Source organism: Lynx canadensis, chromosome D3, assembly GCF_007474595.2.
Source record: "Lynx canadensis isolate LIC74 chromosome D3, mLynCan4.pri.v2, whole genome shotgun sequence".
Taxonomy (NCBI): Eukaryota; Metazoa; Chordata; class Mammalia; order Carnivora; family Felidae; genus Lynx; species Lynx canadensis.
The window spans coordinates 13,229,175-13,244,169 of NC_044314.2; the positions used below are offsets into that span (position 1 = coordinate 13,229,175).

At 43.7% G+C, this 14,995-nt stretch overlaps 1 protein-coding gene across 1 annotated transcript; it reads right to left on the bottom strand.

Moving 5' to 3' along the window:
- Window positions 1-4,101: 4,101 nt before the first annotated feature.
- On the bottom strand, window positions 4,102-14,320 carry SERPINB12 (serpin family B member 12). The gene is given in 8 exon segments (XM_030335734.1): window positions 4,102-4,506; window positions 5,474-5,641; window positions 6,618-6,667; window positions 6,670-6,759; window positions 8,660-8,777; window positions 10,339-10,479; window positions 11,244-11,378; window positions 14,153-14,320. Coding segments are annotated over 8 exon segments (1,275 nt in total).
- Between the last annotated feature and the right edge of the window lie 675 nt (window positions 14,321-14,995).

The window sequence follows — 14,995 nt, forward strand, 5'->3', positions numbered from 1 at the left end:
TCTATAGCATGATGTATTTATTCCTTATTTGGCATTAGTTTGTTTTTTCACAGCGGTATATATATTTTTTCCCTATTTCCTTAACCTGGAACCTGGGATGATCTCTTTAGAACCTATGTGTGTCAAGAAAAGGTGTGTGGGTTTCTACCAGCTCCACTGTTGTGCATCTGGTTGCTTCTCAAATCCTTTCACTCACCTGTAGCTAAAACATTGTTCGAAGCACCTGATGGGTAACATTATTTAGGAGGGAAACAGTCAATGAAAATATGATAATTCCTAAATTAAATGTTAAGTATACAGAATGAATGGGTAAAAGGTGTGTGCCGTATGTTGGGATAAATCTTATGTTTTAGCTAGCTAGCTAGCTAGCTATTTTGTTTTGGAGAGAGAGATGGCACAAGTGGGGGAGAGGGTCAGAGGGAGAGGAAGGGAGAATCTCAAGCAGGCTCCATGCTAAGTGTGGACATGGAGTTTGATCCCATGACCCTGGGATCATGACCCGAGCTGAAATCAAGAGCTGGACTTTCAACCAACTGAGCTACACAGGTGCACCTTGTGTTATATTTATTGAGTAAAAAAGTAAAAGAATAAGACAATGGATTGGGGAAAACAAGAATACAACACAAGTAATGTGGATGAAGAATATATTTGACATTGGCATTCAACTACAGAACAAAGAAACCCACAGAGACAACCACACAAATTCCTCACCCATCATCCCAATCATAAGGCTTCCGCCTAAGGTTAATGATACTGTAAAAAAAAAAAAAAAAAAAAAAAAGAAAGCCATACATCCAATGGAAGGAAGCACCAATCAGGGATGAAGCAACACATGTTCTGGCTTGCTCCAGCTCAAGGGGAAATATACATTAGATAATGTATGAAATCATAAGAAGGGCCCAGGTTGAAATAAAATAGAACATACAGAGCCTGTGAACTAGAGAGTGCTAGAGAGCCTGTTGGGTACTACACATTCATGGTTCTCTTCCCAGAACGTTTGTAGTCGGGGTAGATGAATCATTTGTTTTTGAATCTGCATGGCCTCATTTGTTTTACCTGTCAACATTGCTGGGTGGAGGAAATCTTGAACTAGAAATGGAGGAGCTCAGTCCCCGATTTGCAGGTTCTGGCTGGTTTTCTATCAATTATAGAGCATGGACTTGCATTTTCTCTCTGCCTCTGACTGCCATATTAAAGGGTCAGTCTCACTGGTGCAAGAGTGAAGAGTCCAGAGCTCCTGATTTTAACATAATTCCCAGTTTCTTATAGGCTTCCATCTACTGTAGTTCACTGGACTGTCAGAAAGCTCTCGCCTCCCTGTATGATCTGACTCTCTGACACTCTGAACGGAGGAGGTAAATGAAATATATGAACCCAACAACATTGCCAGCAGGGTTCTTTCTGTCTTTATCCCACCAAAACTACTCTGCTTGTGAAGACTAAACTGCCTTGGGGGGAAAGTGCCAATACCTGTCCTCACTTCCTATGAGTTGTACTGGGGGAGTTTAATTCAGTCTTCAAATGGCTACAGAAAGGAAAAAACTGATAAGCTAGGGGCACCCGAGTGGCTCAGTCAGTTAAACATAGGGCTCTTGATTCTGGCTGAGGTCATGATCTCATGGTCATGAGATGGGGCCCGGCATTGGACTCTGAGCTGACAGCGCAGAGCCTCCCTGAGATTCTGTCTCTCTCTCTCCCTCTCTCTGCCCCTCCCTCACTTTCACTCTCTCTTTCAAAAATAAATAAACATTAAAAAAAAAAAAAAAGAAAGAAAGACAGAGGCTAGGAGACAGCAGCAAGGACAAAGTAGAGATGGATGTCTGGAACTTAAATTGGCACAGCTCTTATGTTTCTGAACCCCAGGGGAGGCAGTAGTGGGAGGGAACAAAGCAGACTGACACATGGGTGGCATGATACAGGGAGCCCTTGACTAGGCTTTCCATCCAGCTCTTAACCTGTAGTCAGCAGAAATGTCTTCCAAATTTGATGATCCATTGGCTGTCACTCCCAGGTTTTAGAGCTGTTGTAAGCCTTCATCTTTTGTGTATGCCTTCATATGTAAGCATGGTGGAAAGGTGGGAAAGATTTCCTGGCACAAGATATATCTTTCCTACATAATTGAGATGAATTGTTAGTTCTGTAGATTGTGTATTTCTATATTTTTGGATGAAAAAAATTTTCAAGTTAGGTCTCTGTCACTAAAAAAGTCAGCTGGCACATAACATGTTGCACGTATTTTAACTAATGACAAAGTGCTTTATTTACTAAGAAGAGACATTTTAATCAATCGAAGATTAGTAAAGAATATATTTACTGATATACAGAAAAGTTTAAGAATCTCACTCTTTCTCATTTTTGTAAATAGTTACATTTTCCCTTTGTGATTAAAATTCTGAGAAACCCCAATACAAATGAGAAGATGTGTTTATCAAGGGAAAGAATAAAAACGTAAGCAATGCCAGACAGTGCCAAACCTTCATGGGGGCCATAGTTATCCAACTCAGTATCCAGCAGTGATACCAGATCAGGCCTAGAGTCATCAAAACATCAACCCCAAAAGGAACCACAGAAGAGACTTTGTATCTGATTATCTGACATAAACTTGACCCAGGAGGCGTGCGTTCCGTGGAAAGGACTTGGAGGAGCCACCACACACTGTCTCACATAATCAATGAGGAATTTGTATACCACAGACAACCTTGGGCAATGAAAAGACTGCATGGACAACATGGAACTAGTTGTTCACAGCACAAAGAAACCATTAATGTAGATGAGAAGTGGGGAGAGGGGGCCCACATGACAGCAGGCGAAGTTAGCCTGCCTTCCCCTACAAAAACTGATACAGCCACACTTATCCAACACAGTGGCAACTGGGAAGAGGGAGCCATAGGGCAGGGCAGGGAAACGGAGCTCTAATGACTGTCCAGGTCTTTGAGTTAGGCGTTGTTAGTAGTCATTCCAGAGCATTCTGTTAAGGCCAAGAATAAGAATTCCCACAGACGTATCAGGGGATTAAGGTCCCGGGTCCTGGACCCTTGAACACTCAGGCATCAGGCTTTCAGTAGACTAGAGCCTGATACGAAGCCAAGGGCCTTCCTGACAAAGGTTTCCACATGCATCATTCCCAGACCCAGGCCTGCTCTCAGGTTGTAACCAGGCATGAGGTCTCCAGGAAGAAACAGGTCTATTTCCAGGTGGCCAGACTACAGAGATAGGGGGACGGGGAGCCCAGCAGTCAGCAGTAAGGGCAGTGCTCCCCTCCCCCACCTTGCATGCTGAGTATTTAGGGTTAACTACAGAGGAGAATTCTCTGAGGAAGGGGGTGAAGAAGACACAGAGGACAGTGCTTCATGACAATGGCCTAGGAGACTCGATAAGGAAAGCCGGGACTAATTTTTAAATGCACTGTGGTTCTCCTGGGTCAACGTCAGATTCACAAAACAAACACCATCCTCCTGCACAGAATGAGTGCTGGTCAGGGCAGGCTTATGTCTTGAGCTCCGACTTAAATCCACCCCAGGCCCCACTTTCTGCCAGATGAGAAGCACCTCACAGGGCATCTTCCAGGCAGTAGAAGAAGATGGGCGAGAAAGAGGCAGGGCATCTTGCCCAGCGACCGGCCATGGTTTTAATAGCCATAGAAATAGAGCTGAGCTTCCAAAACACATTCCACTTAAACATTTCTTCTTGCCACGCATGTTAAAGTGGTTTCTGAGTTTGTCATCTCCTAGAAGTGGTCTAATGATTTGGACTTTCAGAATTCCTTCATAACGAGGTAGGGAACTTAAAGTCAGTACCATCCCCATTATGTTGACCTGCCCGTGACAGAGGGTGAATTATATTCTTGAAAGCTTAGCACGGGGAAAGGTTAGGGAGGGAGCAAGGGCCTTTGATACTAATGCACATAGTTAAAAGTCAGCTACAGGGTGAAAGAAGGATCAGGACACACACGAGCCAGTGGCTGGAGGAAGAGAGCATGGAGCTGTGATAGGATTCCATCAGCTTTGGATATTAGCAAGAACACAAATGCACACATTTCGCCAGGGGAAGACTATACTGCCATTTTCTTCCAGGTCCCAGGCACTAGACAGCATGCTCCTTTCAAGGAGAGCAGACCCTGCCATAGAAGAGAATGGTTTGGGTTTTGTTGTGTCTGATGAAAAAGAGAAAAGGGTGATTGGCATTAAACGTCACCCAGGATGGTATGGACCTTTCCATGGTGGCAGCACCACTGGCGGCTACTGCCTGGGTGCCATTTTCATCCACCTCCAGAAAGGTTTTATGGACAACTTTTGACAGGTACAAGTTGGGACTTGGAGAGATGCCAGTAAGATCAGCCTTCCTTTCCTCGAAGATATCCGTGATGCCCATGCCCTGTAGAATAGAATTCAGATCGTAGCTGTCTTCTAGGGTGAACTGTGGGAAGGAGACGGCTACTGGTTTTTCTGACATATTTTCCGAGCTGCTCCAGGCCATTATTTTTTCGTGGGTGATGTTCCTTTCAAGCTACAAGAGGGAGAAGATAATGTTCAGGGTCAGATTATAAGCCTGAAAAGGATGCCCCAATTACTTCAAGGGCTTGAGTCTATTTCAACAGCCAGTAGCAATCTTCGAGTTTCTTTCCTAAGCCTCAAAATACTCCTGTTTCATTTAAATTCCTCCAAGCAAGTCTCTTTCCTCTTTAGAAGTCACAAGACAGTTTGAGTTCTTTGTCTTCTGGTGTCGAAGGCCCTTGCTCCCTCCCTAACCTTTCCCCACACTAAGCTTTCTCTCCTCTGGTGTCTGACAGACTGGTGTCTGGGTGCCAAAGCCCAGCAAAGCTCAGTTGACCAAGTTGGGTGCCAAGCCTTGACATTGTGAAGTTCAACCCCCTCTTCTATAAAACGGAAATAATGCCGTTAGGCTCTTGCAAGGACTGAACAAGATAATGTATGTAAAGGAATTAACATAGTGCTGGCACACAATAAATTTTGAATAATGGCTATTATTGCAGTCACTCTCCAGGTATTTCTCTCTCACTTTCTCTCTCCCTCTGTCTCCTTCTCTCCCACATGGAACAATATGTAGCCAGGTTTCCCCACCTCACAAGCAATCTATTCTGGTATCAGTATCTCCTGTCAAGGCACATGCACCCAAAAACAGAGTTCAGCTAAAGGGTCGTTCCGTGAGCCATAGCAAAATAGTCTGAGCAAGAGACCAGAAGTCAGGTAATTCATAGAAAAGGATTCATAGGTCCGGAGATTGTAGAAGACTATGAGATTGGAGAGGAAAGTCTTAGCCAACCTTTTTGGTATTTGTTCTTTTCTAAATACCAGAGGAAGACCTATCTCCACGAATTCAGATTCTTATATATTCTTTGGTATCTCTGAGAGCCAAGGTGCCATCCTTCCTCAGGACAGTAAATGGTAACTTGGGCCGCTCTCCAAAGATCTACAATGAAATATTTCGTAGACACTTGAAAGTGAAGACTTACCTCTTCCAGGCCCTTCAAGTTATCTTCAGAGAAAGCCGGCAGCAGGACAAACATGCTGAGCGCCCCCTTGGTGTACCTTATTTCAAGGATCTGTGCCTTCAGCTCCTCTATGAAGCCAATCCTAAATAGGCCCTTTTGATTCATCATCCTCACGGTCTTCTTTTCATTCTGTAGTGGACAAGATGGCAAGTCACAGGACTGCCAGAGTAGCTCACAGACTCACACGGCCCCATCACCCCTGAAAACAGGGCTCCATTACAATGAGAAGGGTCTTCACCAGAGGCTCTGAGCCACACCAGTGATCCAACCTAAACAGTCTTCTCCCCACTGGTCAGTCAGCCCTTCCTTTACCAACACTTTTTCCCCCCTTGGTTTTAATAGGCTTTTCAGCTGCCAAGCCCACCTGTTGGTAAACTGTCTATCCAGGCATCTACCTACAGTCCAGCCAGTGGAAACAAGCCCCACCAGCTTTCTACCTTCCCTGCCTGCACCACCCAGTCTCTTGGCCTCATCTTGCCCTTTCTGGCCTGTGTGACCCACCCAGTTGGAGCCTTGGTTAAATGATAACCATCTAAATGCTAAGTAACAACACTTGTTCCATAGGCTTCCATCAGACAGAAAGGCACCATCCCAAACACCTTGTGGACATGCGGGGTCATCAGTCTACAGATGAGGATGTACAGTGCCTGCTAACAGGTGACAGGCTGGAGTCTGATCCTTCCCTTTACACCATTCTACAGTCTGGTGGCTTAGAACGTGGGTTTTTGAGACAAATACTCACAGATGTGAATGCTAATGCATGAATTTAGCTAAGTAACCTAACCCTTGCATTCTTCCCCCTCCCCCATTTCTCCTAGAATGAGAAAAATAATAATACCCACTTTCATAATGTCGTTTTTGGGAAACAAATGAAGTAGTGAGTGGAAAATGCTCAGCACAGTGAGTGGAAAATGCTCATCTTGGCACCAAGATGTTCAACAACTTCAGGTACTGATTTTTGCTAATAACAAAATATTCTTATTATATTGTATGCTGCAACCCACAGACCTGAAGTTTTCAAGTTGAGAGTACATACTGAAATCATAATTTCTTAGTGGCAATTATGAGCAGAATATATAGAAAACCGTGTGTTCCAATATCATACCTCATTTAGATAGAAAGGTGCATCCACTGTGTTTTCACAGTCAAAATATTTTCCCATTTGGCCTTGAAGTAAACAGCATTCACCAGAACCAGCACAGTTGCGCTGTTAATAGTATCCTTGCTGAAGAGTTCCTTGATTTTACCTTAAAAAAAAAAGGTTCCAGAGAATATCCAGCATTTGAATTGTGTCAGAGGGATTCACATAGACAGATTATTCTTAATGCCACTTAACATCCTCAAGGATAGAGCATGTCTGATTCAAGAACGAACCCAAGAAAACTACACCATTCATCGTCCCAGAGCGGGCAGAGGTGAGGGTGGGAGTTATAGGGAAGGAACTGTCACTCAACCCAAGGAGGGACCCATTCTAAAGCACTGAGTCTGCTTTGATTCACTGAATCATTGTGGTTGGAACTTGCCATCAGCTATCCTATGCCATGATATACTTTTCAGAGTAGACCCTGCCACCTGATTATATTATAACCTCCTGGAGAAACAGAACTATTGTGGAAACTTCCTGTCTTAAGCACTCATCACAGCAGAGTGTATATGTTTAAATATAAACAAAAATGCATGTAAATGTGCTAGACCAGGACATAAAACCTATTTGGTAGGGGCTTTCGCGTGTGCTGTTTCATTCCATCCCACGTCAACCACGAGAAGTGGGTATTGTTATCCCTTCTTATAGAGGAATAAACCACAGCCAGCAAGAGGTGAGGCTACACAGCCAAAAATCAGCAAGGTCAGCTGAGATCAGTCCTGGGGCCTTCTGGCCCTAGGCTCCTTCCACAGTAGCACAGCCCTGAGGCAGACTGGAACATCCCAGGCTGTCAAGCAATCATCCATTTTCAGTGCCCATCCCATTCCACCTCCAAGTACCAAACCATCAGTTATTTGAATGCATGCTGAGTCCTTAAAGATGAGTAGAGCTTTTTACTGCAAGACTTCCACTTAAACCCCATAATAATAGATTACGTTGACATCACCTACACTTACAATATTCCAGAAGAGTTGGCTAACCAGGAAAAAGTAGATAGTCATGCCTTAATACGAACTTTTTTAGTGAACACACTTTCCTCTTGGCAACTGAGTGGAACCTTGAAGAAATGGGAATTTTTGTGGCATGCGGACCAAGTGAGAGGAAATAATTTTGGAGTTTGGGTGCTTCTCCCAAGAAAAGGCTGGACAGGGGATTTTCACATTAAAAAATTATTCTGGGGGCACCTGGGTGGCTCAGTCAGTTAAGTGTCTGGCTCTTGATTTTGGCTCAAGTCATGATCTCACGGTTGGTTGGGTTTGGGCTTAGTGCTGACAGTGCAAAGTCTGCTTGGGATTCTCTCTCTCTCTCTCTCTCTTTCAAAATAAATAAACTTTAAAAGCTTATTCCAGGGGCTCCTGGGTGGCTCAGTCGGTTAAGTGTTTGTCTTCAGCTCAGGTCATGATCTCATGGTTTGTGAGTTCCAGCCCCACCTTGGGCTCTGTGCTGACAGCTCAGAGCCTGGAGCCTGCTTCTGATTGTGTGTCTCCCTCTCTCTCTGCCCTTCCCTCGCTCTCACTCTGTCTCTCTCTCTCTCAAAAATAAATAAACATTTAAAAAAAATTTTTTTAAACTTACTCCATTTTACATTGAATCCATAGTTTCACTATTCATCACTAGCTCTAAACCCCCTTCACCCAGAAAACACCTATGTACTTAGTGAAGCGTTGATAAAAATTGAGATTTTATCATTTCCATTTCCCTCTGAATAACTAGATTCTCTTCACAATCTTTCTACTAAACTTTTTTTTTAATGGAAACAGTTAACATCCTGCTGGCATGTGCTTGCCTGAAAAGATTTTACCTTTTATGATGGAGCAAAGAAGCATCAGTAAGTAACATAGCATCTAAGCATTTGACTCTTTGCACCTGCAAAACAGGCTTTGAACATGGCCCACGTTTGTGAGCATCTGGCCTTGACAGACTAGCCATCTGAGAAACCAGGCTGACTTTTCTCCTTTTAAATGGAAAGGAATACCAGCTATAATGTGTTTGGTCTTTCTTACCTTGGCACTGAGATTCAACCCAAAAGTTAATCTGTTGTCTGGACTTTTCGGTGTCTTTCCGGAAATCAACACTTTCAATGGTTGTGTGGTAAAATTGAATCACGCCATCTAAGTATTCCTGTTAAATTGAAATAAAGGGAAATAGTGCAATGAAATCAGATAACTGTGCTAACAGTTAGGAGTGAGGCAGTCAGGAGAAGCCTAACGAGAGAGATGTGCCCAGTCATTTAAACAAGATGTGTGTCGTCTCTAGCTGTCCCCACTCTTAATTAGCCAGTGGCATTTCACTCATTGTGGTGACAATTTAGGATACAGAGTGCTTGTTCATGAAGCAGTCCACAGTTACAAGGGCACAAGCCTTTCCTACCAGATACCCTTTACCTTGGACATCCCATTTGTGGAGATGTTGCAACATGAATATCAAGTAACTTGAGAGACTTAGCTATATAACATTCCTCTATTTTTAAGAATTAAAACCTTACTTACTAGTTAGAGTTTCTGGGATGATAAAAGCCTTTTGGAAATCAGGTGATGCTTACACAACATTGTAAATGTAATCAAGGTTACCAGATTGTATACTTAAAAATGGTTAAGGAACGCCTGAGTGTCTCAGTCGGTTAAGCATCCGATTCTTGATTTTGGCTCAGGTCATGATCTCATGGTTGGTGAATTTGAACCCCGCATGGGGTCTGTGCTGACAGTGCAGAGCATGCTTGAGATTCTTTCTCTCTCTCTCTCTCTCTCTCTCTCTCTCTCTCTCTGCCTCTTCCTGCTCTCTCTCTCTCTCAAAATAAATATTTTTTAAGAATGGTTAAAATAGCAATTTTTATGTTATATTTTACCACAATTTTTTAAAAGTTATAAGGTAATATACCAAAACCACTGGTGTGTACATTTTTAATAGGTAGATTATATGATATGTGAATTTATACCTCAATACAGCTAGTTTAAAAGAAAATCAGTATATAAATCTCATTTCCATTGTAACAAAACATACTTATTTTGGCTAAAGTGTGCTCAGCCTGCCCCCTTACGAGGCCAGCCTAGCCAACTGTATCACACATTTGCCTGTGGTCACACCCCTCAAGTTTATTGCTAAGTCTGTGGCTCCTTCCAGTGGTGACAGAGGAAATTGAAGCCAGGACTCAGAGGTATGTTAATCTACATACACACTGCTTAGCCAGGGAGACAAGCCAAGCACCTTTTTGGATCCAAATGCAGTCTCCTTCTGCTACATCATTTTGCTGATAGGTGCATACAATTATATCGAGGGGTGTCCTGATCGTGGTATGAAAGGTGATTTTAGAGAAGTGTTGGTGAGGGTTGGGGAGGGGCCGGAAGAGGACCTACCAAGTGTATCTACTAGGCATCTTCACGGGGAAAGACAGTCACAAGAAGGAAGGCCATTACCAAAAAGCTCCAAAAGCTATTAGTTACATGACCCTCTTTCCGCCCACCAGCACTAGCCTCATAAACTGCTCAAGTTGAAAACTGGGAGGAGGGCAATGGAAGGTGTGGGAGAGAAAGAGGTGGGCCCCAGACAGCCCATCAGTCCACGGTGCATCCTCCTGACAGAGAGGACTGTGTTCCAGATGGCAGATGAGTAATCCAGCTACTCACTGATTTTTTTAATTAGTATGCTATATGATAGTTTTAATCACCAGCCATACCGAACTCACCGGACAGATGGGGAATTCCTGCTCTCCGTAAAGCCTGTTGGCAATGCTTAGGGTGTAATCAACTCTGATCCTGTCTAACTTGGAGAGAAGCTGCCCGAAGTAGCAACTGAGCAGTCCACTCTCGTCATTGGAAGACTCAGCCTAACAAAAGAAGAAAAAAATGTGGTTTCGTCAGGGGGATGAAATGCCACTAAGGCACGTCATCATTTCACTTTGTTATCATGTGGGGGAGCAATCTGAGAGGAAGAGAGGCCAGGAAGTGGTCCCAAGAGACGATCATGGCTCCCACTTGGTATCAAGGTCATCCAGGAACAATACATCTGGGGACTCAGCAGTGCACACTACACTTGAGATCAGTGCACATTACTTTTCTTTATATTCAAAAAGATACAAGAAAAAGACCATCTTCTCTCCACCCACTTCTTAAACTTTCTAAGGTATGAGGATGGATAACCTGGAGAATATCTTTCCCACTCCTGCTGTGAGACAACCAGTAAAAGCTTTGCGTGTCAGGAGATTTCAGCATGAAACACAAGAGGCAAAAGTAGAGAAAGAGGGTAAGACTCCCACAGCGGATCCACGCCCCTTACCACCCTTCATCTTCAACCATGCTCCATCCTGGGGACCTGTGGCCTGTACAACTAGGTGCGTAATGGGGTTCTGATCTAATCGTCTTTCTCATGAGCAGAAGATACCAGATCCTACTCTTGAGAAAACTGGCTGATAGCCAACAACATCTGAGATACATAATCAGAAAGGAACTGGAGGTCATATGGGGTTATTGCTATTGTTGCTGACGATGATGGCCACAACGTAATGTTTAGGAATAAGAAACCATTGCCAAATATAGCACAGCCAGAATGAGTGGTTCAGAAGAAGAGGGGAAGGGGTCTGTGGTGGCTCACCTGCAAAGTCAGAGACCCCCTCGTTTCCTTCTGCCCCTCCAGAGAGCCATCAGCGAGTTCTTCTGAGTTTTTCCTTTTCAGACAGGGATCAGGTTCCTTTGTTTCACTCTGGGAAAACTCATTGAAGTGTAGCACCTGCATGATGGCGATTACGGGGTCTTTCAGACAGTACGAACAGCAGGAAGTCTGAATAGCTTCAGCAACATTTTTACAGTGTCACAGGGATGATGATTACGTAGTCAAACAACAATAGTTTAAAGAATAGTGGATGTTTTACTTGGCTGTGGAATGGAAGGAAAGGAAACTGCATGCTATCTCCTGGGTCTGCATTTAAGAGTGAAAGTAACCAGGGGCACCCAGGTGGCTCAGTCAGTTAAGCATCCAACTCTCGATTTTGGCTCAGGTCATGATCTCACAGTTCATGAGTTTGAGCCCATGTCAGGCTCTGGGCTGAGAGCACAGAGCCCTCTTGGGAGTCTCTCTCTGCCCTCCCACCCCCTCCCCACCAATCGTGCTCTCTGTCTCTCTGTCTCTCTGTCAAAATAAACAAAATTTCAAAAAAAAAAAAAAAGAGGGGTGCCTGGGTGATTCAGCTGGTTAAGTGTCCAACTCTTGATTTCAGCTCAGGTCGTGATCTCAAGGTTCATGGGTCTGAGCCCCACATCGGGCTCTGCTCTGGCAGTGCGGAGCCTGCTTGGGATTCTCTCTCTCTCTCCTTCTCTCTCTGCCCCTCCCCTGATCTCTCTCTCAAAATAAATAAATAAATAAACTTTTAAAATATTTAAAAAAATTTTTTAAAGAATGAATGTAACCAAACTAAACGAATTTGGAGGTATCCATGAGACCACGTGTGGCTATTGAGCCAGTCAGACTGTTAGTGTAAAATACACATTGGATTTTTGAAGACTTAGCATGAAAAAAAAAAAAGTAAAAGATCTCATTTAAAGTTTTAATTCATTACATGTTGATAAGATATTTTGGATGCATCGGGTTAAATAAAATCAAATACATTATGAAAATTAGTTGCACCTATTTCTTTTTACTTTCTTAGTATGGCTATTAAAACTTTTTAAATTATATATGGGATTTGAATTACATTTTTGTTAGCACTGATCTAGACCTTGCTACCAATCAAGCAAGTGAGGACAGCAAAAAACAAGTTACCCAGAGCAGGGCAGAAAGGCAGGAGACAAATGCATGCCTTGCCCTCCCCAGGACACTTTTGCTGAGCAGGGTGAAACCCAAGGGCCTGGAGAAGAACATCTGAAACTGAACATGGAGGGTGCCAACCACACTCTAAAGCTAAGTTTTGCTGATGGCATAATATTCCAAATCAAAGTAAACACATAAAGCAGGATGAGCTCAGACACATTCTACCTTAATCCAAGAATTCAGCTCCTCCGTATGGGCCTGGGTTCCCATATAACCTCTGTGTTGGATGCTAGATCCAGGGAAGTTATAAGACCCACCTCAGGAGCCTATAGTTTATCTGGGGAGTTGTTCTTGTCACTTTCATTCATTCACTCTACAAATTTATATTGGATGGCTACTATAAGCCAAGTACTGTTCTAGGATAAAGATCTTCACCATCTGGGAGATCATATTCTAGAGGAGGAAGCATATGAAAAGTAATACACATAGTAATGATTATTGTATGCAGTATGTTAGAAGATGAGAAGTGCCAAGTAGGGGGAAAGTAGCTAAGGTAAGAGGGAATTTTACAGGGTTGGGGGCCAGTCTGCAGCATTAGACTGCTGGTCTAGTCAAGCAAGGTAGGCCTGGTTGAGAAGGTAAACTCTGATCAAAGACTTGAAGGAGAAAGCAAATTATAGATCAGTTATCTGGGGTGGGGGAGTGGGGGGAGGAGAGCCAGCAGGCAAAGGGAATGGAGCAAAAGCCCTAAGACATGAATAGGCACGGCTTACCCAAGGACTCTGAATGACAGTGTGGCTGGAGGAGTGGGGAGGGACAGGATGAGAGAGGGAGTCACCTGGTTGTCTGGATTCAGGTACCAGACCTTCATGGGCCACTGTAAGGACTCCAGCTTCTATCATTAGTGAAATCAGAAGTCCGGGTTTTGAGCACATGAGAAACAGGATCTGATTGAGGTTTCAAAGGATCCTTCTGGCAGCTGGGTTGAGAACAGACCATCAGCAGAAACAAGGAAGCCCATGAGGAAGTTGTATCCATAAGGGATGGTGGTGGTCAGACCTCAGGGAGACAGTGGGGAGTGCCTGCGTTCTGGTTGTGTATAGAGAGGAAAGCCTGTTGGAATTTGATGACAAGTGAGAGAGAAAGAGAGGAGTCAAGGAGGATGCCATGATCTTTAGCCACCAGATTTGTAACTGGGGCTTACTAAATATTTATTTATGGAAAGAAAGAAAACGCGTACATACATTAAAAAATATTGCTAGCAGTGGGGCACTTGGGTGGCTCGTCCCACTCTTGATCTCCGGTTACGATCTCATTGTTTGTGAGTTCGAGCCCCACATTGTGCTCTACGCTGATGGCACAGAGCGTGCTTGGGATTCTGTCTCTCCCTCTCTCTCTATCCCTTCCCGGTTTGTGGTGTCTCTCTCTCTCTCTCTCTTCCTCTAAATTTAAAAAAATATATATTGCTAGCAGTATTGGTATGGATAACTATGGAGAGAAAGTGGGACAGACATGCAGACAGATAGAAACGGAGAAGATGAATAAGAACGGCTATCAGACTGTGGAGGCTGGAGAAGTGTCATACCGGAGGCAGAGGTTTAATTGAGCCTTGAAGAGAACGCAAGGCAGGGTGTAAATGAAAGCTCTGGGGCAGACCAGGCTCCCCACTCAAGCCCCAGGCTCGGGAACAGCTTGGCTTGCCAAGGAGGAACTAGGGTATGACCCTGGGAGTGGACCTAGAGATACTGGATCCTCACCTGGTCTATCTGCTGTGCACTGTCACTTCTGGCTCCCAAGCGGACCATGCCAAGGGCAGCCGAGAGGCTCAGAGGACAGAAGAAGAAGTTTTTATGGTGATCATCTTTGCTTATCTCCTGGAAAAGATCAAAGCCAAATTTGGTGTTTGCTGCAACCAGAGAATCCATCCTGAAATTGACGATAGTCTAAAACCAAAGACAAAACAAAACAGAGAAAGAGAACATGATGATTAGAGGAAAACAAATAAACAGTTCTCATTTTAAATACACGTGATACAGTAATATACAATGATTCAATATGTTATTAAAAGCCAGAAAACTAAGGTCACCGTCATCCTGGTACATAGATATTGATGTCCATACTGCTATTGATACAGAAAGAAGTCTGTTTTCATTTAGGGATGCGAATTAGTTTCCTAGAGCTACCATAACAAATTATCACAAACCAGGTGGCTTAAGCAACAGGAATTTATCCTGTCTTCATTCTGGAGACCAGAGTCCAAAATCAAGGTGTTGGGAGCATCACTTCATTCTGGAGGCTGTCAGGAAAAAGGTTTCCTGCCTCTCTCCCAACTTCTAGTGGTTGCCAGCAACCCTCAGCGTTCCTTGGTTTATAGAGGTATCACTTATCTCCGCCTCCAACTTCATACAGTGTTCTTCCCTGTGTCTTCTGTGTGAGTCTAAATGTCCCCTTTCTTGTAAGGACACCAGTCATTGGATGAGGGCCCACACTAACCCAGTATGACCTCATCTTAACTTGATTACATTTGCAAAGACCCTGTTTCCCAAGAAGAGTACATTCACAGGTACCAGTGATAAGGACTTAAACCAATCTTTGGGGGA